The 23236-nt window shown below is 41.8% G+C and overlaps 3 protein-coding genes across 5 annotated transcripts; 2 read left to right on the top strand and 1 right to left on the bottom strand.

Moving 5' to 3' along the window:
• The first annotated feature begins 381 nt into the window (after nt 1-381).
• Nucleotides 382-6664, top strand: imp4 (IMP U3 small nucleolar ribonucleoprotein 4). The gene is made up of 9 exons (XM_058070776.2): nt 382-479; nt 717-825; nt 929-1012; nt 1093-1202; nt 5255-5387; nt 5632-5786; nt 5867-5961; nt 6034-6107; nt 6241-6664. The coding sequence occupies exons 1-9, from the start codon at nt 477-479 to the stop codon at nt 6351-6353; spliced, it is 876 nt and encodes a 291-aa protein (XP_057926759.1). The 5' UTR covers nt 382-476; the 3' UTR covers nt 6354-6664.
• Nucleotides 6665-7630: 966 nt separating this feature from the next.
• araf (A-Raf proto-oncogene, serine/threonine kinase) lies at nt 7631-18377 on the top strand. 2 transcript variants are annotated; one of them, XM_058071016.2, is made up of 16 exons: nt 7631-7782; nt 9561-9758; nt 10127-10230; nt 11240-11342; nt 11451-11605; nt 11727-11825; nt 12529-12673; nt 12771-12798; nt 12896-13026; nt 13113-13315; nt 13480-13656; nt 14017-14063; nt 14453-14571; nt 15268-15399; nt 16001-16135; nt 16267-18377. In XM_058071016.2, exons 2-16 carry the CDS (start codon nt 9651-9653, stop codon nt 16405-16407), a joined length of 1827 nt encoding a protein of 608 aa, XP_057926999.2. In that variant the 5' UTR covers nt 7631-7782; nt 9561-9650; the 3' UTR covers nt 16408-18377. The 2 variants fall into 2 exon arrangements, with proteins under 2 accessions (XP_057926999.2, XP_078645359.1); XM_078789233.1 differs by lacking the exon at nt 7631-7782 and adding an exon at nt 7812-7957.
• Nucleotides 18050-23099, bottom strand: LOC131128304 (leukocyte surface antigen CD53). Of its 2 annotated transcripts, none has more exons than XM_078789235.1 (8): nt 23011-23063; nt 22631-22690; nt 21548-21736; nt 20362-20436; nt 20187-20288; nt 20017-20109; nt 19573-19656; nt 18050-19049 (listed from the first exon to the last, which is right to left on the bottom strand). In XM_078789235.1, the coding sequence occupies exons 3-8, from the start codon at nt 21716-21718 to the stop codon at nt 18978-18980; spliced, it is 597 nt and encodes a 198-aa protein (XP_078645361.1). In that variant the 5' UTR covers nt 21719-21736; nt 22631-22690; nt 23011-23063; the 3' UTR covers nt 18050-18977. The 2 variants fall into 2 exon arrangements, with proteins under 2 accessions (XP_078645361.1, XP_057927000.2); XM_058071017.2 differs by having other exon boundaries at nt 18051-19049; nt 22606-22690; nt 23011-23099.
• Between the last annotated feature and the right edge of the window lie 137 nt (nt 23100-23236).

Below are 23236 nucleotides of genomic sequence, written 5' to 3' on the forward strand. Positions count from 1 at the left end.
CACCAGTCCAGGGTGTACTCCGCCTCTCGACTGAAGACAGCTGGGATAGGTTCAGGCATGCCGGTATAGAAAACGGATGGAAGTTTCACATTACAAAAACGCTCCACTATTCCATGGCTGGTACATACGCAGGATGTGTTGCTATGCACGTTCATATTGTAAAAATGACAATTTTTTGAGCAAAACGTCACACTTGTATATTACACAACGTACGTGAATTTTAATTCAAATTTTTCATTTTAAAAATCCATAAAACGTGTTTGTGAGTGAATGTGTCCTTCAACAGAGTTGTCGTTTTGCTAACATCTCAAGTCCCTGTCGCAACCTTCGGATCTTATTTTGGAAGGCCTTTATTACCGGCTAGTATCAAACGCTACCATTGGTTCTTTTAGTTGGCCAATGAGGAGCGTTGTTATACACGTTGGTCCTGTCCATGTGGGAAGTTGCTAGCGATTCCTGCTAGCCGAATTATAAACATGGTAAGTTTATTTCTCTAACTTTGACAACTGAACGTTAACACATCGAACGTAGATTTTTAGTATAGATACATATACGCATAGCTGAATATTTCTGTATGATGACCTCGCTGTTTATAAGTAAAACGGGTTTATTTACCTTTTCATCACTAGTTCACATTGTGCTTAATGTGGGGTGAAAACGAATATAAAACGTGTAAAAGCATGTTGACAATGTTCATTATGTTTTTTTTATGTTAGCTCCGTCGAGAGGTGAGATTGAGACGAGAGTATTTGTTCAGGAAGGCACAAGAAGACCGACTAAGAACCATCGAAGAGAAAAAACAGAAGCTCAAGGGCGCTCTCGATGGTATGTATATTAACGCTGTGTGGGACCTTAATGTATGTACATAACAATGTGTTTGGGTGGGAAATCCTGCAAAATTCAAGTCATGTTTTATTCTTCCCTGCAGAAAACCTTATTCTACCAACGGAGGTGCGTAAAGAGGCACTGCAGCTGCAGAAACTTCTGGAATATGATGATGAAGGTGCAGAAGGTCAGTGTGTCATGTCTTGGTGCTAACCTCCCACAGCATCGATTGGCCTCATTGATCGCAGCAACATGTCTGCCTTTCAGGTGTCAGCTCACACATGGATGATGAGTACAAATGGGCTGGAGTTGAAGATCCTAAAATCATGGTCACCACTTCCAGAGATCCCAGTTCCAGACTCAAAATGTTTGCTAAGGTCAGCCCTGTTATTTGTGAGACGTTTACTGAACCGACCAAATTACAAGTCGATACCTCTCAAACTATTTTGTGCGTGTGTTTAATATTATTATTATTATTATTCACAAATCTTGGGTGTTTGACTTCTTTGGTCATTGTCTTTGAATTTGCTGAAGTCTACCCCAGCTATCTGCGGGGGTTATACAGAACCACCACCTATTCCAGGGACAATATCGGTGTCTGATTTTTTTCCCCCTCAAAATTCAACCCCTTCAGTTCCGGCCATTTTAGACTGATCACATTTTTCAAGGCACAAAGAAACTTAGTTCTATGGCTTTCTTAATGTGGAACCTACCAAAAGAAAGATTAGACTCATCTTTCATCAGCAATAAATGTTTGTTTCTTTCCGTCCTTTAGTAATCAGCAGTAGAACATAGGTAAGTTTCAGGAAAATATCAGTTCCCGACCAAAAAAAAAAAGGCAAAAAACAGTTGTTTGCGAAAAGATGCATTTCAAGCACAACAATATAAATGACACACAAGTGGTTGTTTTACATGAAAATAACAATTTACTTGCAAATATAACACCATTAACTATTTACAATTGTCACATTTGGAACTGGCTGCATGGCGACCGAGTGGTTGGCGAGCAGGCCTCACAGCGAGGAGACCCGAGTTCAATTCCACCCTCGGCCATCTCTGTGTGAAGTTTGCATGTTCTCCCCGTGCATGCGTGGGTTTTCTCCGGGTACTCCGGTTTCCTCCCACATTCCAAAAACATGCTAGGTTAATTGGCCACTCCAAATTGTCCATAGGTATGAATGTGAGTGTGAATGGTTGTTTATCTATATGTGCCCTGTGATTGGCTGGCCACCAGTCCAGGGTGTACCCCGCCTCTCGCCCCAACACAGCTGGGATAGGCTCCAGCACCCCTTGTGAGGATAAGCAGTAGAAAATGCACTTCTGCCACCTTGTGGCTGTTTTTATGGCTTAAAACTGCATGAAAAATGACCTATTCTGCACTTGTCATCACCTCTTTTTGCCTATTGTGCAAAAAAAGCGGTCGGGTTAAAAAAACAAACAGAAAACAACAACAAATTAAAACTGCAAGCAGTGATGAGCGGGCTCGAGCACCCCGATGCGCTCGGGGGTACGCGCGGGTCGGGGGTACGCGCGGGTCGGGGTCGCGCGCGCGACCGGACGGGCGCGCGGACGGGCGCGCGGACGCGCCGTACGAAAAACTGCGGTGAGCGGATAAGCGGTAAGGGAGTCACGGCACTTGCAATTTTCCGCCAGGAGGGGGCGACAGCGGCGGCGAGGCGGGTGCGCGGTCACGTCCCGTCCGATGCCGCGAACCGCCATAAAAAAATTCACGACGATCGGACCGCGCGGTAGGTCCTTGCGGCGGATATACGTTTCCGCCTGTGGGTGGCGCTATAGAGTGGTTGGCCCACACGGTAACGGACCGGAGGGTACCCCGAACCAACAGAAAAAATTAGGGGCCGATCCGACCGTGCGTAAGGAAGTTACGGCAGATATACATTTCCACCAGTTGGTGGCGCTATAGCGTATGTACACACACAGTCATAGACCAGAGGGTACCCCAGACCACCAGAAAAAATTTGGGCCTGATCCGACCATGTGGAAGGAAGTTACGGCTATATACATTTCCACCAGTTGGTGGCGCTATACAGTCTATGTACACACACAGTCATAGACCAGAGGGTACCCCAAACCACCAGAAAAAATTTGGGCTTGATCCGACCATGTGGATGGAAGTTACGGCTATATACATTTCCACCAGTTGGTGGCGCTATACAGTGTATGTACACACACAGTCATAGACCAGAGGGTACCCCAGACCACCAGAAAAAATTTGGGCCTGATCCGACCATGTGGAAGGAAGTTACGGCTATATACATTTCCACCAGTTGGTGGCGCTATACAGTCTATGTACACACACAGTCATAGACCAGAGGGTACCCCAAACCACCAGAAAAAATTTGGGCTTGATCCGACCATGTGGATGGAAGTTACGGCTATATACATTTCCACCAGTTGGTGGCGCTATACAGTGTATGTACACACACAGTCATAGACCAGAGGGTACCCCAGACCACCAGAAAAAATTTGGGCCTGATCCGACCATGTGGAAGGAAGTTACGGCTATATACATTTCCACCAGTTGGTGGCGCAGTTGGTGGCGCTGTGTTTAGAACATGGCTTCTGGAGCATTAGGTGCGTCCTGTCATGATAGACGTCTCCACCGAAAATCATAGTGATACGTGTAACGGGTGGCGAGGGATAATGAATTGAAACTTCTAGGTGGCGCTAGTGTGTCAATTTAGATTGGTGTCACATGGGAGCACCACCAGGGCGCTCAGGCCTGGATTAAGGCCTCACGTTTAAGATTTCAGCAGCCTGTGACCTTCTGCAGGCAAATGATGACCTTTTGATGGTCAATGGCGAAGGCTGACCATTCGCCGTGGCCACGCCCCCCACATGTGCTTTACACACATCATAGTCCATCAACTGACATCATCAGTCTGTCAGTCAAACTGTGTATTGACTTTGATGTACATTGCTTCAAGGCAAGGCCAGACACCAGGCAGGGCCAGATATGAAATGGTCAAAGTTTGGTGGCGTGCCACGCCCACATCCTATGGAGCGGCCCAAAATCCTTCGCAATTTAACGTGGGCCATCCGTCTAGTGTCCGTTGATGCAACAACGGACTCATTCGGTCAAACCCCCTAGGAGGAGTTCGTCAAGATACGACCCATACATCCGCCCCCAAATGGCCGCCGCCACCTAAAATGGCCGACTTCCTGTTGGTTTTAGAACATGGGTTATTGAGACTTTTTTGTGCGTCCTGTCACGAGTGATGTCTCCTCCGAAAATCATGCCGATACGTGCAACGGGAGGCGAGGGATAATTATTTTAAAACTTCTAGGTGGCGCTAGTGAGTCAATTTGGCTTGGTTTCATATGGGGGCCACACCAGGCCGCTCAGGCCTGGATTCTGACCCCCCCTATGAGTTTTCAAGCCCATGCGACCTTTTGCGGGCGAATGATGACCTTTTCTATGTAAATGGCGAGGCCTGAGCATTCGCCGCCAGGCCACGCCCACCACGTGCGCTTTTCCTGCATCATGGTCCATCAACAGGCTTCACCAGGCTGTCAGGCAGTGACCTTGTGACCCTGATGTTCATCTGATGAATCTCCTGGCAGAAAAGGCCTCATGTAGATGACACGCCTTTAGCCTGTCGCCAATAGGTGGCGCTGCGACGAAATCAGGAAGTGACCTACGGGGACCTTCGGGGCGGGGCCATGATCACATGTACCAAGTATGATGAAGATCTGACCACGTGGAGCCAAGTTATTCACGTCTACAGTTACGCTCAGCGTGCAAGGCCCGGACATATGAAAATGGGCAAAATTTGGGGGCGTGCCACGCCCACATCGTATGGAATATCCCAAAATCCTTCGCAATTTAACGTCGGCCATCCGTCTAGTGTCCGTTGATGCAACAACGGACTCATTTGGTCAAACCCCCTAGGAGGAGTTCGTCGAGATACGACCCCAACTTCTGGCACGAAAAAGGCCGCCGCCATCCAAAATGGCCGACTTCCTGTTCGTTTTCCAATATGGGTTCTTGAGACTTTTTGGTCCGTCCTGTCACGATAGACGTCTCCACCAAGTTTCGTGACGATAGGTGAACCTGGTGGCGGGGGCCAATTTTTTCAAAAATTAAAGGTGGCGCTAGAGAGTCAATTTTGGAACATTGTTTTCGGGACCCCCACCAGATCGAAATTTTCGCCAGACCTGACGCGCTTGCAAAATTTGGTGAGTTTTCGGGCATGTTAAGGCCCTCAAAATGGCCGTCCTTTCGTCAGAATAAAAAACGGAACGATTACAATAGGGCTTTCGCACTGGTCAGTGCTCGAGCCCTAAATATTAATACTTCCCGTCCTCTTTGTGGTTTAGCTAATAAACCCAAGCTATAATCAGGGCTGTGTTTTGTAGCTGTGGGTACATGCCGTCTCCCCTAAAACGTTTCGTTTTTGTCTCCCAGGAGGTGAAGCTGATGTTCCCAGGAGCTCAGCGCATGAACAGAGGAAACCATGAGATTTCTACCCTGGTTCGGGCCTGTAAAGCCAACAATGTCACGGACCTTGTCATTATTCATGAGACTCGAGGACGGCCAGGTTTGGCTTCTTCTTTTTTTTCCCCTCATTTGTAGTCACTGTTTATTGGTATCAACCAAGTATGCTGTAATAACCAAGATGGCTGACTTTTAAAATGGTCTATTTTACTTGTGCCCCTTAAATGCTCATAATGTTCAAAAATGGGAATTTGTGGCTGAAATTTAATATAATATAATATTAAAATGAAGCAGTAACACTAGTATATAAAGTATTCATTGAATGTTGTGTTGTCCAACGATTGCAGATGGCTTAGTGGTTTGCCACCTGCCATTTGGACCGACTGCGTATTTCACGCTTTATAATGTGGTGATGAGGCACGATGTCCCGGACATAGGCACCATGTCCGAGGCCTACCCCCACCTCATTTTTCACAACTTCACCTCACGGCTCGGCAAGCGGGTGAGTATCTACTCATCCAAAACTCCACCGTACACACGGATATTCCCTCACGGCACATCTAATTCGTCCCGCTCGCACAGGTGTCCAATATCCTCAAGTATCTTTTTCCAGTGCCCAAAGAGGACAGTCGACGTGTCATCACTTTTGCCAACCAGGAGGACTTTATTTCTTTTAGGTATGTGTTGAGGATCATGGGCGATTTTAAGATGGTAGGAAACGTTTTAATAGTCTTTCTTTGTTTTTTAAGACATCACACCTACAAGAAAAAAGACCACAAGAACATTGAGCTGACAGAAGTGGGGCCGAGGTTTGAAATGAAGTGTAAGTAGCAAAAAACGCTATTTAAAAGACAAAAAGAGACATCATTTGTTACTTATCACAGAAATAATGAAATCATTTAGCTTGACAATACAGAGCTAATTAACAGGGTGGTATTTTGTTCTTTTTTTTGTAGTATACATGATCAAACTGGGCACCCTGGAAAATGAGGACACGGCAGATGTGGAATGGCGACATCACGCTTATACACACACATCCAAGAAAAGAAGGTTCCTCAGTGTTCAGTAGGCTTGTGAATATTTACCGTATTTGTTCAGTGTGTACAGTAACTTGACTACATTTATTCAGTCAGCTTTTATGTACTTTGCATTGACTAGCATACAAGAAACTGGAAATCACACACACAACCCCCCCTTAATGAGATTTAAGTTTTCAATAAAATAACTAAACCTGTACAGTCTCTTTTCACTATTTGAAACATCAAGACTCGTTAGTGGCTGAACATTTGTCTCTCATAATGAAATAAAAAGTTGAATGATATTTTTAGCAAAATAAACTTTCTTCCAAATGAGCTAAACTGTATTTACACATTTTTTTGACGGCACATTATTGCCATGCTTTAATTAGCCATATAAATCTGGCCCCTGGGCTTTGTGTAGCAGTTGTACAATTAATTAAATGCTACCTTGTTTTTTGTTTGTTTCATTCGACTTTTTCCTGATTTTGGAGACGCCACAGCGGATCTTTTGATTCCTTTCTTAATTTAGTTAGTGGCAGACACGGGTAAGTGAACGAGTTAACGGACGAATACCCGTGACTCAGTTTAGTACAATTTGAACGACCCGGTCAGTACGTGTCAATGTCTAAGACGAACGAACAAGTGGGAAAAAATACAGCGAGAAAAGTGAATGTTGACATATGCTGCGTGGGTTCAAAACAGAAGGCGTATTCCACGTGTTAGCTTCTTTATTAGCAACTTTGACTTTCGGGCTCACTCGGCAAACATCGGCGCGACGCTTCCTGTAACTGGTGAAGTCCGACCTTCAAAATAAAAGGTCAGTATAATAACAAGGTTATGCCCCAAAAGTTACAGGTAAAGGAGAGATTTGTACCGTAACTGGACAAAAATATTCTGTACGTGGACCTATTTGGATGTTACTTTAATACCGTACCTCTGATTCAGATAGCAAGCCCAGATTGACTAATATGGCATAGTCTAAATGCAAGTCATGTATAAAACATGGTCTCAATTGTTTTAAGTGTTTATATTTACATATTTACATGTTGTATGGGCTCTTGCGCTAAAATATATATAAAATACCCATATATATTCATTAAAGGTTAAAATACACATTTAACATATTTAAAGGCAAATCTTTCAGTTTTGTGTTATTAATGACAACGTGTAATATTAGTATTAGCAGTTGTACATTTTGTATTTTTTTTTTTTTTTAAGTGCATAATTTGAACCACAGGCCGCGCTTTGGACACCCTTGACTTCGCTGAAGTAATGAAAAAGTCACACTGCTGAAACTACATTCGAGTACATTTGCTTTGACAGGTTAGTCACGCCTACCTTCATTGCCGTTGTCCAATGAGAAACGCCACTAGAGAATGTGGCCAATGAAAAAAGAGCATTTCGGAGGTTTTTCCGCTTTCCCTGAAGTTCTTGACAGATCGTACTCTGGAGTGAGAGAGTTCAAGATGGCTGCCACAGGTAAGAACTTTAAATGATCTCTACTATGAAATGTGCTAGTATTAAGGCTCTTTGGTGGAGGTTTTTACCTGTCTTGGGAACTGTACACAAACAGTCAAGTCGGACTGTGCGTGTGGACCCCAAGGAATCAAGTCATTGCTGACTTAAGCGGAGAAAAAGAACAGCTGACTCGCTGGTAAAAAGCCTCAAGTTAGCGTTGTGATGTGTAGCATAACAGCAGCATAAAAGTACGCTGGCCGCCGGGTTAGCTACATAGGTTCCACTACGCTTAGCTGGTCAACTGTTTAATTGACATATTTGATTACTTAGATGTACTAAAATAACACTGTCAACATGCTACTAGTTTATTGCCTCCTAAACTAGTTGGCTAGTCACCTTAAAGCCGCTTAGAAACATGGCTTCCCACAACTAATGTCATTTTACACAGCAGGCAAATCCACCTTAAGCTAATAGCATTAGCATCACTCCAACGCAGGCACAATCCTAACAAGTTTGCAGGGTAAAGAGTAATGGCAGGAGTGATTGAACAGTCGCGTTACTTTGTAAATGGTCACTTTTTTTTAGTTTTGCTTGATTGTGAGTATTGATAGTGCGTGTGTTAATTGGTGTATGTATGAGCGAATTATTTTCCCACGCAATTGTCATTAAATTACAGTGTACGGTTTTATTGGCTGCTGTTAAAAGAGTGGATGACGCTGTTCAATTGAAATAGTCCGGTTTTGTCAAAGCCTGCTGTATGAATAGTGAAACTGTGTTTTTAGTGCGTGTGTGGGGCGGTGGGGTTCATCCAAATATCGATCTATCGATACCAACGGTATCATAGCCTGCCGAGATGAATGTTTATTTTTACAAGTAGATGTCGTTTTGTTTTTTTATATATTGTTTACAAACTCAGGCTGACTCATACCAAAAGCCAAAGAAAGGATTTGAATGAGCCAATACTAGTTTTTGTTTTTTTTACTTTTGACTTTATTTTGTTCAAGCAATTGTTTGGACTACTATGGAAAAAAATAAAAATAGCCATTTTTGAGGTTTTTTTATGAGTGATTCCCTTACTCAGTCTTGGAACATAACACCTGTAAATAACAGGGATCTACTGTATTTGCTTGGTATCATATTGTTGCATAAGTTGCAGTATCACACGCCATTATGTTCAATTGCAAAGGTGTCCAAAGCACGGCATGGGACCAATTTGTGACTACATGACACTTTTTTTTTTTTTTAGTAGTTGAGTCGACTCAGGTTATACTCAAAAGGTAACAAAATAAATAACACATGATATTTAAAAATAAAGCACATCACTTCCTGTTCAAATCATTCATGTGGAAGTCTCACAGCTTGTGAACGACCCTTTCTCTTAAGGCATGCTAGGACGCTCACATGCACACTTCACCAAATGTGGTGATACCCAAATGTGGTGCAGTTACATTGTGTGTTCAACATTACATTATTTTTTTTCTTGCACCATGAGTGAGGGAGGCATTCAGTTTGTATTGGTTTGAGTCACTTTGTTACTCAGGTTTTTTTCACCATACACCGGTGGTCAACATGAACCCCACGAAAAGCAGGGATCTACTGTATCTGGAACATGCTGCTGACTGTCGATTTAGAAAATTCTCAGAAAACTGCAAAAATCCATTTCATAAAAAAATATTTTGTTAATTATCAATGCTGTTAATTTACAATACGGCACATGCATGCTATGCTCGGCTGCTTTTGGCTGTACTTTGGACACCTGATTCCCTTTGTAATAAGGACACCTGTTGGTTGTGTTGCAGACCGCAAGTAAACCGTTTCCTCTTTTGGATCGTACGGTGCATGACGTCCTGAAACTTTGGTGTCAAGTCCTCCTCCACCTTTCTCTCATCATGTCCTCTACCTCCTCATACTCCTCCTCTGGGGAAACGAGTCCCGAGGACGTACCCCGAGGTGGGGGCACCATCCGAGTCTACCTCCCTAATAAGCAGAGGACTGTGGTGAGATGATGCTGCTTTTTTATCACAATGGATGAGTTCCAATGATGACTTTTGTTGGCGATGAAATTCCCTGCAACCCAATAAAGGCCACTATTTGCAGATTAGTGAAAGTTAGAAATAGTCTCCTGTGGCGGAAGAACTTGAGCTCATGCCAACTTCTTTCTCACTATGTCAGTCACAGCGAACATTTGGTCGCGCAGATGGCGCTTTTTTGTCATTCTCTTCTCTGAGTTTTCACATCAGACTCGTCCCGCCTTATTTGGAAATGTTCCAGTGCTTTTTTTCTATTTGTAATGTAAATTGATCTGACGGTGCCTTCCATGCGGGTCACGCCTTGCATTAATACCTGCCACTGTTTGTTTTTACAGGTGAATGTTCGCAGAGGGCAGACGGTGTATGAGAGTTTAGATAAAGCTCTCAAAGTCAGAGGCCTCAGCCAAGACTGCTGTGCTGTATTTCGCCTTCTGGAAGGGTATGTTTGCTTTTGTTTTTGTTGTCTTGGTTCTGTGCTACCACACTTCCTGCTTTTGAATTAAAGATGAGGCACTGGGCTGGGCGGTGTGATACCAAGACAAGGCCACCAATCATATTCTCTTTTTTTCTTGTGCCAAGTACACATTCAGGGCTTCTCAGATGGGGGTACATGACGTTTAGATTATTCACAAACTGCAAATTAGCAGATATTTTTTTAATTAATCAGAAAATGCTGAGGGTTTTTTTTTGTTGCAAAATACACATCTCATTCACCACAAGTCATTAATTTATTAGTACAATAATCTCTCATTTATCCCGGTTAATTGGTTCTAGACTCGACTGTGATAAGTGAAGTTCCAAAAAGTAGGATTTCTTATTTATAAATGGAATTTCTGTGTAGTCAGAACATAGAAAACCTGTTTATGACCTTTTTTAGTCACATTTACACTCCTATTACCCAGTATAGTAGACAGAAAAAGAGAAAATTAGACACTTAAATAACTAAGATAAATAAGACTCACGTTTGTGTGTGTGTTTCTGGAAATGTGTTCTGGTGCTAGCAGAGCTGAGTGGGACGTGAATGTATTTACTTAAATTTAGTTTTGACGTCACTTATGGTTTGTATAGTAAGTTGTAGTCTAACATGTTATAACTTACCACCTACAGATAGGCCTGCTGTTGTATTGTCATGCTTTTGTTTGGACATTTTCATTTGAACTGGTGATGCCCACTAATGTGTTTGCCAAATTCTGATGTTGAGAATAGAGGTGCAAGCTGCACTCCAAATTACCACTCCACTGCCAAATTAACCAGACTCCTTTTTAAAAAAAAAAAAAAAAAAAAGAAAAAGTAAGTGATTTAATAAATAAACAGGCAAATATTTTATCCCCATAGTGGACCCAAAGTTACACCCTTGGACGACTGGCAACTTTTTCATCTTGATCACCTTTTGTTTTTGTCTATGACGAGTGTGATCATGCTTTTTTTGTTTTTTTTTTCTTGTCCAGTCGTAAGAGGCTGACAGACTGGGACACAGACATCACTCCTCTGGTAGGAGAGGAGCTTTTAGTTGAGGTTCTGGATGATATTCCCCTGACCATGCACAACTTTGTAAGTAGTCAGCAAACCCGCACAGCTTTGTGCATATTTTCCAAGTATTCTGAAATAATACAACTTTGTTTTGTATTCTGTTGTGCCCCTTGTCACATTCTATTGCAGGTACGGAAGACCTTCTTCAAACTGGCTTACTGTGATTTTTGCCACAAGTTTCTATTCAATGGCTTTAGGTGTCAGACTTGCGGCTACAAGTTTCACCAGCACTGTAGCAGCAAGGTACCGACTGTTTGCGTGGACATGGACACCGTAAGCAAAAGGTGAGCAGAATAACTGGAAAACAACTTAGTTGCAAAGCGGCTTGCTAATACTTCCAACTAAATAATATCGGTGTATTTTGTGTTTTTGTTTTCTCCTAATACCTTCCATCTGTGTGCCCAGGTGTGATCCAGGTCCCTGCACAGATGAGTATCCTCAGATACTCTTGCCAGAAAATTCTCCATCCCAGAATAACATAGCCTTAACTGCAGAACCTGCTGGGTAAATTTGCACACACAATCATCCATCCATCCATCCATCCATTTTCTATACTGCTTATCCCAGCTGTCCTTGGGCAAGAGGTGGGGTACACCTTGGATTGGTTGCCAGCCTATCGCAGGGCACATATAGACAAACACACACCTTCATTAATAATTAAAACTTACGATATCCATTCAATCAAACATGCAATCCAAATTATTTGTATTACTTAAAGAGTTGCATCAAATTCATCAAAGTAGAGCGAGTGTTGGGTAAAACCACTTGGCTTGTCTTCGTTATGTGCATGAATGTACACTTGTCGCTCATTTATCACAGTTAATTGGTTCACACCCGACCGCGACAGTGAATTTCCATGAAGTCGGATTTGAGATTGTAGTTGGGGCATAGAAAACCCTGTTTAAAAACCTGTCTAAATATATACGTATATATATATTTTTGTTACCATTATTAGAGCCCTGTAGACATGAAATAACAACCCTATAGTCACCCTTGCACTCCTATTCTATGTTTACAACACATTGCTAATGTGCAGGCTACAGGTTCACTGCAGGGACACGAGTCGGGTACAGCTTTAAGAATAGCATGCTAGTGAGCTAACAAGGTAGCCTCCAAGGTAGCCTTCACATTTTCTCCAGCATGGTGCAGCCGTAGTTCAAACTGATTTTCAGACATACTTTGTGACTTTTTTTTCGTCTTGTCTCAGGATGGACCTTCTGTCCCCGACATCAGCCTTTCGCTTCCCCATGCCCACTGGAGACGGCCAGTCCCTACAGAGACACCGCTCCACGTCCACTCCCAACGTTCATATAGTCAGCACAGTGAGCCCTGCTGTTGCCAGCATCATAGAGGCGAGTGTCCGCTAGCCTTCTTTTTACTTGCCAGAAGCACATCCAAACCCATTTTATTGAAATGTTTTTTGTTATTGTTCGGCTTCCCATCCTTTAGGAAACACTGAAATTCAACAACACGATAGGTATGTGGTTTTGTATTTTATTATCTCAATATTTGTTTTTGTGTGTATGATGTTGTCTTTTTAAAGAAGCTTCTCAACCTGCCGTTTATATCTGCAGGTCCTGAGCCATCACCAAAGCCCTCCACCAGCCCACCCTCGTCTTTAAGCTCTCCTGGGCGAAGACCACCCAAGTCCCCCTCGGAGCATAAGGAGCGAAAGCCTTCTTCATCTGATGACAAAAAAAAAGTAGTACGTAGTCTGGGACCATATTCTTTGTCTGGATTGTAATGAGTTTGTAGTTTATTAATGGCTTTGGCCTACTGGGTGTGTTTCAGCATCGGGGGGGCTACAGGGACTCAAGTTACTACTGGGAGGTCCACTCGTGGGAAGTCACCATCCTGAAGAGAATAGGAGCTGGCTCCTTTGGAACTGTATTTAAGGGCAAGTGGCATGGAGATGTCGCAATCAAGATCCTTAAAGTCACAGAGCCCACACCTGAACAGTTGCAGGCCTTTAAAAACGAAATGCAGGTCTTACGGTGAGTTGCATTGCTATTTATTTATTTACACCCTTGTTTAACACCAACATAAATGTATGATGAGCCACAAAGTACATAATGTTACAGTACATTGATTTCACAAATGACTATACATGTAATATCTAAAATGTGACAGTCACCTCTCGTGGTTTCCATATCTGCAGGAAAACTCGCCATGTCAACATCCTGTTGTTCATGGGCTACATGACCAAGCCCAACTTCGCCATCATCACACAGTGGTGTGAAGGCAGCAGCCTGTACCGCCATCTGCACGTCACTGAAACCAAGTTTGACACCATGAGGCGGATCGACGTGGCCAGACAGACGGCACAGGGGATGGAGTAAGACCTGTTTATTATTATTATTATTATTATTAATTCTTCTTACTGCTGTACAACAGTGTCCTTTTTCTTTAGCGAGAACCACATCTGCCATTTATTACATAAAATAGCTAGGACTTTCAAAAACTAAAACATGCATTATTTTTTTGGGATGTGCTTCACAAAGATACAACACGTGTATACAATCGTGCAATTCAACATGTCCAAAAAGGAGTAGGAAGAAGAGGAGCTTATTTAATCCTACCATAAGCAGATTAAAGATCAATGAATCACATGAACGATATCCAGTAAATGAAGTCGTTATTTTGCTGATGATCTCTTATTACTAATAAATGTGATATTTTTTGTGTGTTTTTTCAGTTATCTTCATGCAAAGAACATCATTCATCGAGACCTGAAATCTAACAGTATCCTTTCCCTGTCAAGTGGTGGGATGTTACTGAGATAGGGACTTACTTTATTGTCATTGCACAATAGCACAGCAGTTGCCTGGCTCCTGTATAATAATAATAACAATGTGGAGAATAGATGATATGAACAACAATGTACAGCATAAACAGTTTTTTGTACAAATAATTTTGAATAAACGTACACTTCTGGCCATAAACTAGTAAATATTACATGAACATGAGTTCTTGCTCCCTGCATTACTGACAACCTTTTTATATGTACAGCATTTGGCCTTGTACATGAAAAAAAGACTTAAATTGAACATATTTTGTGTAAACATAACTTTCTTTATTACACATATTCACCCTGTTTGTTTGCTTCGGTATTTCCTGAAATGGTTTCCTAGATATTTTTCTCCATGAAGGTTGGACTGTTAAGATTGGGGACTTTGGTCTTGCCACAGTCAAGTCACGGTGGAGTGGCTCTCAACAGGTGGAGCAACCCAGTGGATCCATTCTTTGGATGGTAAGCCTACACCGTCCGGGCTTCATATAGTTGAGTTTTAGCTTGCCGTGAGTTGGGGCCGCCACAGTAGCCTGTGATACCTAGTGACCAGAATACTACATATTATTGTCTTATCGTCTTTAAATGCCTCTTTGGAATGCCTTAACTTTCAATGCATCTCATGAATATACTTACTGTTGTCCCTCACGGCTTTACTCTGACGTTTGAATACAGGCCTGTTATTAGTCTAAACATGTGCACATTGAAGCAAATTATACTTATTGCTTGCCAAAATTAAGAATTTTCAAGTATAAAAATGGCTGAATGAACTAATACAAAAAATACACTGTATAGTTGATGCTATGTAGTACTCTAGACTGGTCACTAGGTGTCAGTAATGTTACCATCATGTAATAAGGGAGAGATGCACAAGCACAGTACAGTACAGTGGAAAGTTATATTGTACATGTGTTTAATAAGTGTGTGAGGCACATTTAGGGCTTATTTGGGGGTTGTATCATGAGTGAAGACACACAATTGAAGCTGAATCTTTTAATTCCATTTGATCAGCATCGCAAAAGGGTTTGGCTAGGGGCCGTCTGGTGGTCCCGGATCGTAGCCGCCTGTGAAAAGGAGGCATTTACGATATCGTTATGTTGTCTCTAGAACCTGTCACATGCTCATTTCCTTTATTTTCTCTGTTCCATGCGTCCCCAGGCTCCAGAGGTGATCCGCATGCAGGACAGCAATCCTTATACATTCCAATCGGATGTTTATGGCTACGGAGTTGTGCTGTTTGAGCTGATGTCGGGCACCCTGCCTTACTCGAACATCAACAACAGAGATCAGGTGAAATATCGCTGTTTCTATTTGATATTCCTATACAGTGGAGACACTGCTCACATTTCAGAAAGACAGTATGAGACTGCACTAGAGACGGTACAATAGAAATGAAACTTGTATATATTCTTTATAGTAGTCAGTGTACAGCTTCTATCCAGGCAGTAATGGACAATGGAGCCACCAGCTGTACTCACTCGTGTCTGCATGCTATTTACCGGAGTCCAGTGAGTGGCCACCATGTTTCTGGTCAACTTTATCTAGCTTGAGCGGGAGGGGAAAGACATCCACTGTGGACTTGGCGACATGTCGTCCGTCCGACTTTCAGCTGCAAATATCTGCTATTCTGCTGTAAAAGTGCGGTGAATGACATAGTCTCACTGCTGCAGCTCATCATATGTTACGTGGGGGTAGTCCGCCCACAATGAAGACTACCAGGTACAGTATGACGGATTGGCAGGCGGTCATGGGGAAGTCTGGGGCGTTCCACAGATAAGTGGAAGACATCGTATGAATGGTGTTCAAGTCCAACTCCTAAACATGTGGTGGCTTTATCTTTTTTGTAAATCTTCTCCTTGTTTATCTTCTGTTCGCCAAACTATACTTTCAGATCATTTTCATGGTGGGACGTGGGTACTTGTCTCCGGACCTCAGCAAGCTCAACAGCACCTTACCCAAGTCCATGAAAAGGCTGATCGTCGACTGCCTGAAGTTCAAGCGTGATGAGAGGCCCCTGTTTCCTCAGGTGACGACTCTTTCTTTCCACGTGGAGCAGATGCTATCAGGGTCTTCTGACCGGTTTTCAGTGGTGGGAAGGGAAGGCATCAAACTGCAATCATGACGTGTCATGTTTACAACACTATTTTCCTTCATCAGATCTTGGTATCCATCGAGCAGGTGCAGGACCTGCTGCCAAAAATCGAACGCAGTCGCTCAGAGCCCTCGCTTCACCGGGCCGTCCATGCCGAGGACCTGAACCCCCTCCTGTTCCACACCACCAGGCTGGTGCCTCTCTAAGACCCGAGCAGCGCTTGGTCGAGAGGCTTGTCTTCCTTTTTTTTTTTTTTTTTTAAGCACACAGTTCGGTGCCTCCGAGAGGCTTCCGCTGGCAAACTCGATGGCAAACTCTTAAATTTGATCCAAGACTTTGCAGTCCAGCCTGCAGTAAGTCCAGCACTACAGGACTGATCCAATGGCGTTTTAGTTGGCTTTTATGTTTCTCACATGGCGGCGGCGCTTTGAGAGCATCTTTCAAATGGCCGTTAGATCCTGTCACTCGCTGTCACGCTCCGCAATCCACAATCATCACAGAAATGTCTTGCTGTCCGTCATTCAATGTTTCAATGAACACGTCTAACAGACATGACCTTACTAATACAGTGGAACCTTGGTTAGCATCATTCATTCATTCCACAAGGTCGGATGCTAAACATATTCATTTTCCCATAAACAATGGAAATCCAATTCATCTGTTCCAGAAAGCCGTATGTATAGTTTTCCAATTATTATTATTACAATTGAAGACTACACAATGGAACCGCAGCACTTGGACTATGCAGGTATCAATATCAATACTCACACACTAATATACATGCAAAGCAATAGTAGTCATACATATGACCTGATCTGACCGGCAAGACATCCGTGCAGCCGTCCCACAATGTAAGGTCGTCTGCTGGCATCGAACCCGTGTACCAGATTCCTGTGGAGTACATTTTGCTGCTTGACCTTCCTGGTAATGTTAAGGGATGGTGTGACATCCACGTCCAAACCTGCTGCTCTTTACACGTAGACGCCTTACCCTGCTAGCACAGGTCTTTAAACGCATCGCTTTCTGGAACTACACACAGACATTCAATTCTATAAATACATAACCTTTTTTTAAACGTGTTTTTGCCAGACTTGATGTTAGAAGAAAATGACGTAAGAGCAGACATTTGTGGTCTAGCCTATGTTGTTGTTCTTTCCACGTGGAAGGTATTCACAGCACTCTGTCCGTGTTTTATGTTCCACTTATTGCATCATGAATTCACTTCATTTTGCTCCTGCACTTCATCATCATCATCATCATCATAATAGTTTGTTGTGATTATTGTTTTTAAAAAGCAACACCTTAGGAATCACATGTACTCAAGTATTCACCGCCATGAAGTATCGGGCTCAGGTGCATCCTGTTCCCCACTTGGGATGGTTCACAAGTTCACTGGAGTCCACCTGTGGTCAACTCATTTGGAGAGACGTGAGATGGACGCATCTTAGCTCGATTTGCAGCTTCACGGATGGGAATATTTCTGTTACGTTGTCGTCATGGAGCGCTTTGATGAGAAAAAGTCAACGCTTTCCATGTGTACTGAGCGTTTATTGGAGTCGTCGTGAAATTGGATGTGGTTTTAGTGAGGGAATTTGTCCCAGGTTTTGGAGAGCCCTTGTCCTTTATTTATGAATGTCTTAACTGTGTTGTGCCTGCAGCTCTCGGAGGTGAGCTCAATGCGAGGTGATGCGGATCACATGTTCCAGCAGGCCACTGGTACCGTCTGCTCCTCCTCAATCCACTTTTCACAACACTTGGACTTGGTAAAATACTGTAATAGTGCTTAGAACATTTCAACAATAGCAGGACTACAAATGGTCGCTCTTGAGAATGTCCTTCATGTCTGAAGAGCAGTAGGATTTCTATAAATTCTCCCTTTTTGGGCCAATTTCTGGCCACATTGAAAGAAGCATTTGTGGAGGAAAGGAGGCCTGTATCGTATCTGGAGGTGAGCTGCAATATTTCCACCTTTCTGGGGTGCCAGGGTTGTTCCGTTTGCAATAAATATTCTACTGTGTACAGTTACATTTTTTATTAAGAAGTTACTTATTTCTATTTTTTTTGTGTGATGGAAAAGAACAAAATTATTTGAACGTGTCATGGAGATCTTAGCTGTTTTCTTTGTCCTAAGATATTGCAGGGTTTATTCTAAAAATAAATTGATCTGTTGCTGACATTTTTACTCTTGTTGTTGATTGCATATTTCAACTTGTAAACAACGGCCTTTCTCTGATGGAATATTGCCCTCAGTACATGTCATTATACCTTCAAAAATACTGTTTTTTTTTCATAAATCATGCTGTTTCCTGCTTAAATATGCATTTTGACTTGATGGTGCTGTTTCTCAAGTTTGAAAGATCTCACAGCAGGCACAGTAATCCCTAATGTGGTCTACACGCCAAGATAAAACTCTTAACCTGTGACAGAGTACTGATGGTGTACTCTAGGAACAAATACTTTTGGATGTACTTCAAGAATCCATAGGAACTGCTGACAATCAATTTGGTCACAAAAAGAAATAACTTTGCCATATTTCATAATGTGAATGGGAACGGAACCAACATTTTTTTGTCATCACCAAACGATATTAAAAAGGGGAAGACACATATTAAGCATATTATATCATAAGAGACAAAATGGAGGCTATTTATTAAAGATGCATGAACGTGTGAATGATCAAGTCAACAAGCCAACCTTCAAGCTTCAAGATGTGACAAACATCATAAAGTCAGCCATATTGAACAACTGATGCTACGCCATATTTGGGCACCTTCCTCTACAGCTTGTAGCCCAGCCCAGAGGTGCTGATGTGGCAGAAGAGCGTCATGGCGAAGCACATCCCCAACACCTGGCACCAAAACACAAAAAACAAACATCAACAATGTCAGGCTGGGTCTCAAATGGCACACGTGTGTACTTGCTACTTTACACCTTAGTCTAATTTAGAGTGCAAGTACGGCAAAATGCAGTACACTGTCCGTACTCGGATACCTCACTCAAAATGGTGAGTGACCACTTAACCATCCGCAACAGTCGCCATCTTGGCTACGTAGCGATGGGAAGAGGAGGGACTAACTTGAAATAATGGCAGCTGACGATCAAACCGGTATACTTATTGACGTGTACTGACATAAGTACAGTAATCCCTCTCCACATCTGCTATTGTGTGCTAACATGCAATACAAATACGTACAATAAAACACATGCATCAGAGCTGCCATAGAGCACCATAATACACCACAAAGATGCAGAACACCATGCACATTCATACACTGAAAAAAAGAAAATTGCACTTTCAAAAAATCAGCAAAAGGTGAACCGCAGTGTAGTTTTTATTACAATACTTTTGCGTTCAAAAAATGTTACTTTACCTCGATAACGCAAAGCACAATGACAGAAATCCCAGTGCTGAGGAAATTTTCTTCAAACCAGTTTTTCAGCCTGTCCAAACAGCCCTGTGAACCAAAAGCAAAGTCATACACACAATATTCATGTTTTCATCACAGTATAGGATATTTTTCAGATTCCCTCGTTTATCACAGTTAGTTGGTTCCAAAGTCCACCATCATCAGTGAATGTCCACAAAGTAGGATTCCTTATGTATAAATTGGAATATGTTTGGAGTTATGGCATAGAAAACATGTTTACAAGCTTCTAAATACAATCTTTAACATTATTAGAGCCCTCTAGACATGACATAACACCCCTATAGTCACCTTTACATTCCCATTACCCAATATAGTAGATGTAATACGCATTTTAAGAGACTAGTACTGTGTGTTGCTATAAATGTGTTCCGTAGGGCAGCTGAGTACCTTGGATCTGTACGTTGAACATTGGGAGATGCAGCAGGATTTGGGAACGTTGTCCCCCCAGTCTGACACATTGTGAACCCCGCAGCAATCAAACTAGAAGATTCAGAGAAAGACGTCCATCAGAGGCTGCAATGACAAGAAGGATTTGTTGGGAGGAGTTCAGGTCCTACCGTTTCCTGAACCAGATCCCATTCGCTGAGAAACTCATCCGTTTTTTTTCCTTTTGCTTCCGCCAAACCTTCGTTCAGGTCCTTCTCCACCCAGGCAGAGATCTAAACCATGAGACCAACGTGCCCGTCATCTGTATACATCCGTGCGTGTGTGCCCGACCTTACACGGCCTTACCTGGTGCTCGTGCATCAGAAGCAAGCAGGCGGCTGTCAGCTCCACCAGCAGAAGGAAGAAGAGCATCAGGAAGAACTGACAACACACACACACACACACACACAAACACACACACACGTTACGAAATGATACACGAGCAAACATATGGATTCCTGCTGAGATACACGCTTATGTCACAATGACTTGCTAGGATTATCTGCTCAAGACTAGAAGCCTCATGTCTCCTCAAAACTAGTCCTCCACCATACCTCATTCATGGTAATGGTAATGGTAATGGTAATGGTAATGGTAATGGTAATGGTAATGGTAATGGTAATGGTAATGGTAATGTAATGGTAATGGTAATGGTAATGGTTTTATTTCATTTGAACATGCATCAGATTCCAATTGAGTGCATCCCATAATCAGTTCCCAGTTCCACATGTCCAAAAGGAGTAGGAAGAAGCAAAGCTTATTAAATCCTACCCCTCCATCTGGTACTTTTACAATCACTAACTCTTACATTTGTTCACTTCCTGCTTTCCCAATATAGTTGAAGGTTTTTTTTGTTTTTAATTTTTAATTTTTAATTTTTATTTTTTATTTTTTATTTTTTATTTTTTATTTTTTATTTTTTATTTTTTATTTTTTATTTTTTATTTTTTATTATTTTTTTATTTTTTATCTTGAGCATCCAATGATATAATGGGTACCATAATAAGTGTCAATATAGTGATATATATAACTGTTACATTTGTTCACTTCCTGCTTTCCTAATATAGTTTAAGTTTTTTTATTAATGTTTTTAATTTTTAATTTTTAATTTTTAATTTTTAATTTTTAATTTTTAATTTTTAATTTTTAATTTTTAATTTTTAATTTTTAATTTTTAATTTTTAATTTTTAATTTTTAATTTTTTATTGATATATATAGCACATCATGACTGGTTCGAGACTCTTCATCCTTGTATTTAGCAAACATGAAGGCAAACGTCTGGGCATGCGAGTCTCTCTCTGCATCATCAGCGTACATATACATATACCTGTACATGGACATATTTACATATACCTTTACATGTACATATAAAGTATGTATTGAGTATGCCAATGATTTAAATGCAAGGTTCAACCAGAGCGTTCACGGCCACCAATAAAGAATATGTTTATGAAGATCTAGATCACATGACATAACGCCCGGGCGTGCTACCGTCAACAGTAGACAGCGGTTCTCCTTCAGAGCGCCCAGGAAGCCCAGGAAGGAAACGCACGTGATGATGATGCCACTGATGAGCAGCAAGTTGGCCACGTTAAAGCTGGCCAGCGAAGGCGTGAGAGCCGCCAGTTTGAAGTTGACCATCATGAAGATGCCAAAGCCCATCACAGCCACGCCGCATATCTGGAAAGCACAGCGTGGAATCAAAATACGTGGACAACTGCTTCAAAATGTACATTTTTACTTTTTCATCAAATGTTGACATTTTTCACTTGGTTCGGCTGTCCTTGAACGCACCATAGTTGATGTGACACGCAAAAGTGGACCCTTTGTTCAAGTCATGAATCCGAAAGAAAGACAGAATCAAACCGAAATCTTGGAAATCCAATTCATCCATTTGAGGAAAACCAAATTTTTTAAAAATAATTTTCCAATAACAATTTTACATACAGAAAACTACAGAAATCTAAAAGCATATACATAAGTGAAGAATGAAAGGTTACTTTTACCTTCATTCAAGACTGAAAAACACGAGATCAACCCTGACACCACCTTCGTGTTTTGCCGTGAGTTATTTCCCAATTTCCGAATTTCTTTCTCACCTCAAGCCTTTACTTTTCTTTCGATCGCAGTCACAAAATAAACCAAAATGGAGCCAAAGAAAGTTGCACAAACGTCAGAATTTTGACAAAGAAGGTGAGAAACAGGACTTGAATTTGAGAAATAACTCACGGCAAAACACGCAGGTGGTGTCATTGTGTCTTTGTCAACAATTAGGACTTCAGTGAAGGTAAAAGTAACCTTAAATGTTCATTTCTTCCATCTATTTATCATTTACAATTGTTTTCAAAAATTGAAAAATGATAAAAACTTTTGATTTGTGGCGTTGCCAACGGTCATCTACGGTATTTTAGAAGAATCGCGAGAAATGTCTCCTATGGTTCTTCTCGCTTGAGGAAGTGAAAGCAGTATTTAGAAGTATTTCTCTTTACAATGAAGTATGCTTTGTACATATGTACTGCTGAAAGGTATAGTAGAGTATTTGTACGTACAAAACAAAGGAAGTTGGCAACACACATGGTGTACTTTAAACACTTCAGGCAGCTGTTAGTCATGGTGAGACGATTCCGTGAAAACCTGAAACGAGATGTCGACAAAGCAGAAAGAGAACATCATTGTGATGATACGCCATTTCCTGTCTCTACTCCCTAGTTCACAAATACTAATACATGTTTTACATGTAGTATTACCTTTAATTATTAGTTATTGTAAGATTTGTGAACTAAAAAATCCAAATCTAGTCTTAACGTTGGCAAATAATGAGAATTGGAGAAAAATCCAAAACAAAAAAAAGCAATTTTTCTTCAAAAGTCAGACACATATGATAAATACATCTCATTTATTACCATAACAGACAAACAATCTAAAAGTTTCCTCCAAAGCAAGCGAGATCTTACCCGTCGCTGAAGGAGATATTTACTGTTTTTGGATGAACTCTGCTGCTGCTTTCCACTTCCTCTCCTCTTGTCTTTCTGTGTCACGCTTCAGGCGGCTTTCAGAGTTTCTTCCTCTTTCGCTATATTGGGTGGGAACTCTGTGAGCGACTTTTTTACTCGCTTCTGTGGCGTCCTGTATAAAAACCACCAAAACCCCGAAGTAGAACCAATATTGCAGCACGACATC

The sequence above is a fragment of the Doryrhamphus excisus genome, linkage group LG3 (assembly GCF_037039965.1).
Source record: "Doryrhamphus excisus strain RoL-2023G ecotype Guam linkage group LG3, RoL_Dexc_Guam_v1.1, whole genome shotgun sequence".
Lineage (NCBI taxonomy): Eukaryota > Metazoa > Chordata > Actinopteri > Syngnathiformes > Syngnathidae > Doryrhamphus > Doryrhamphus excisus.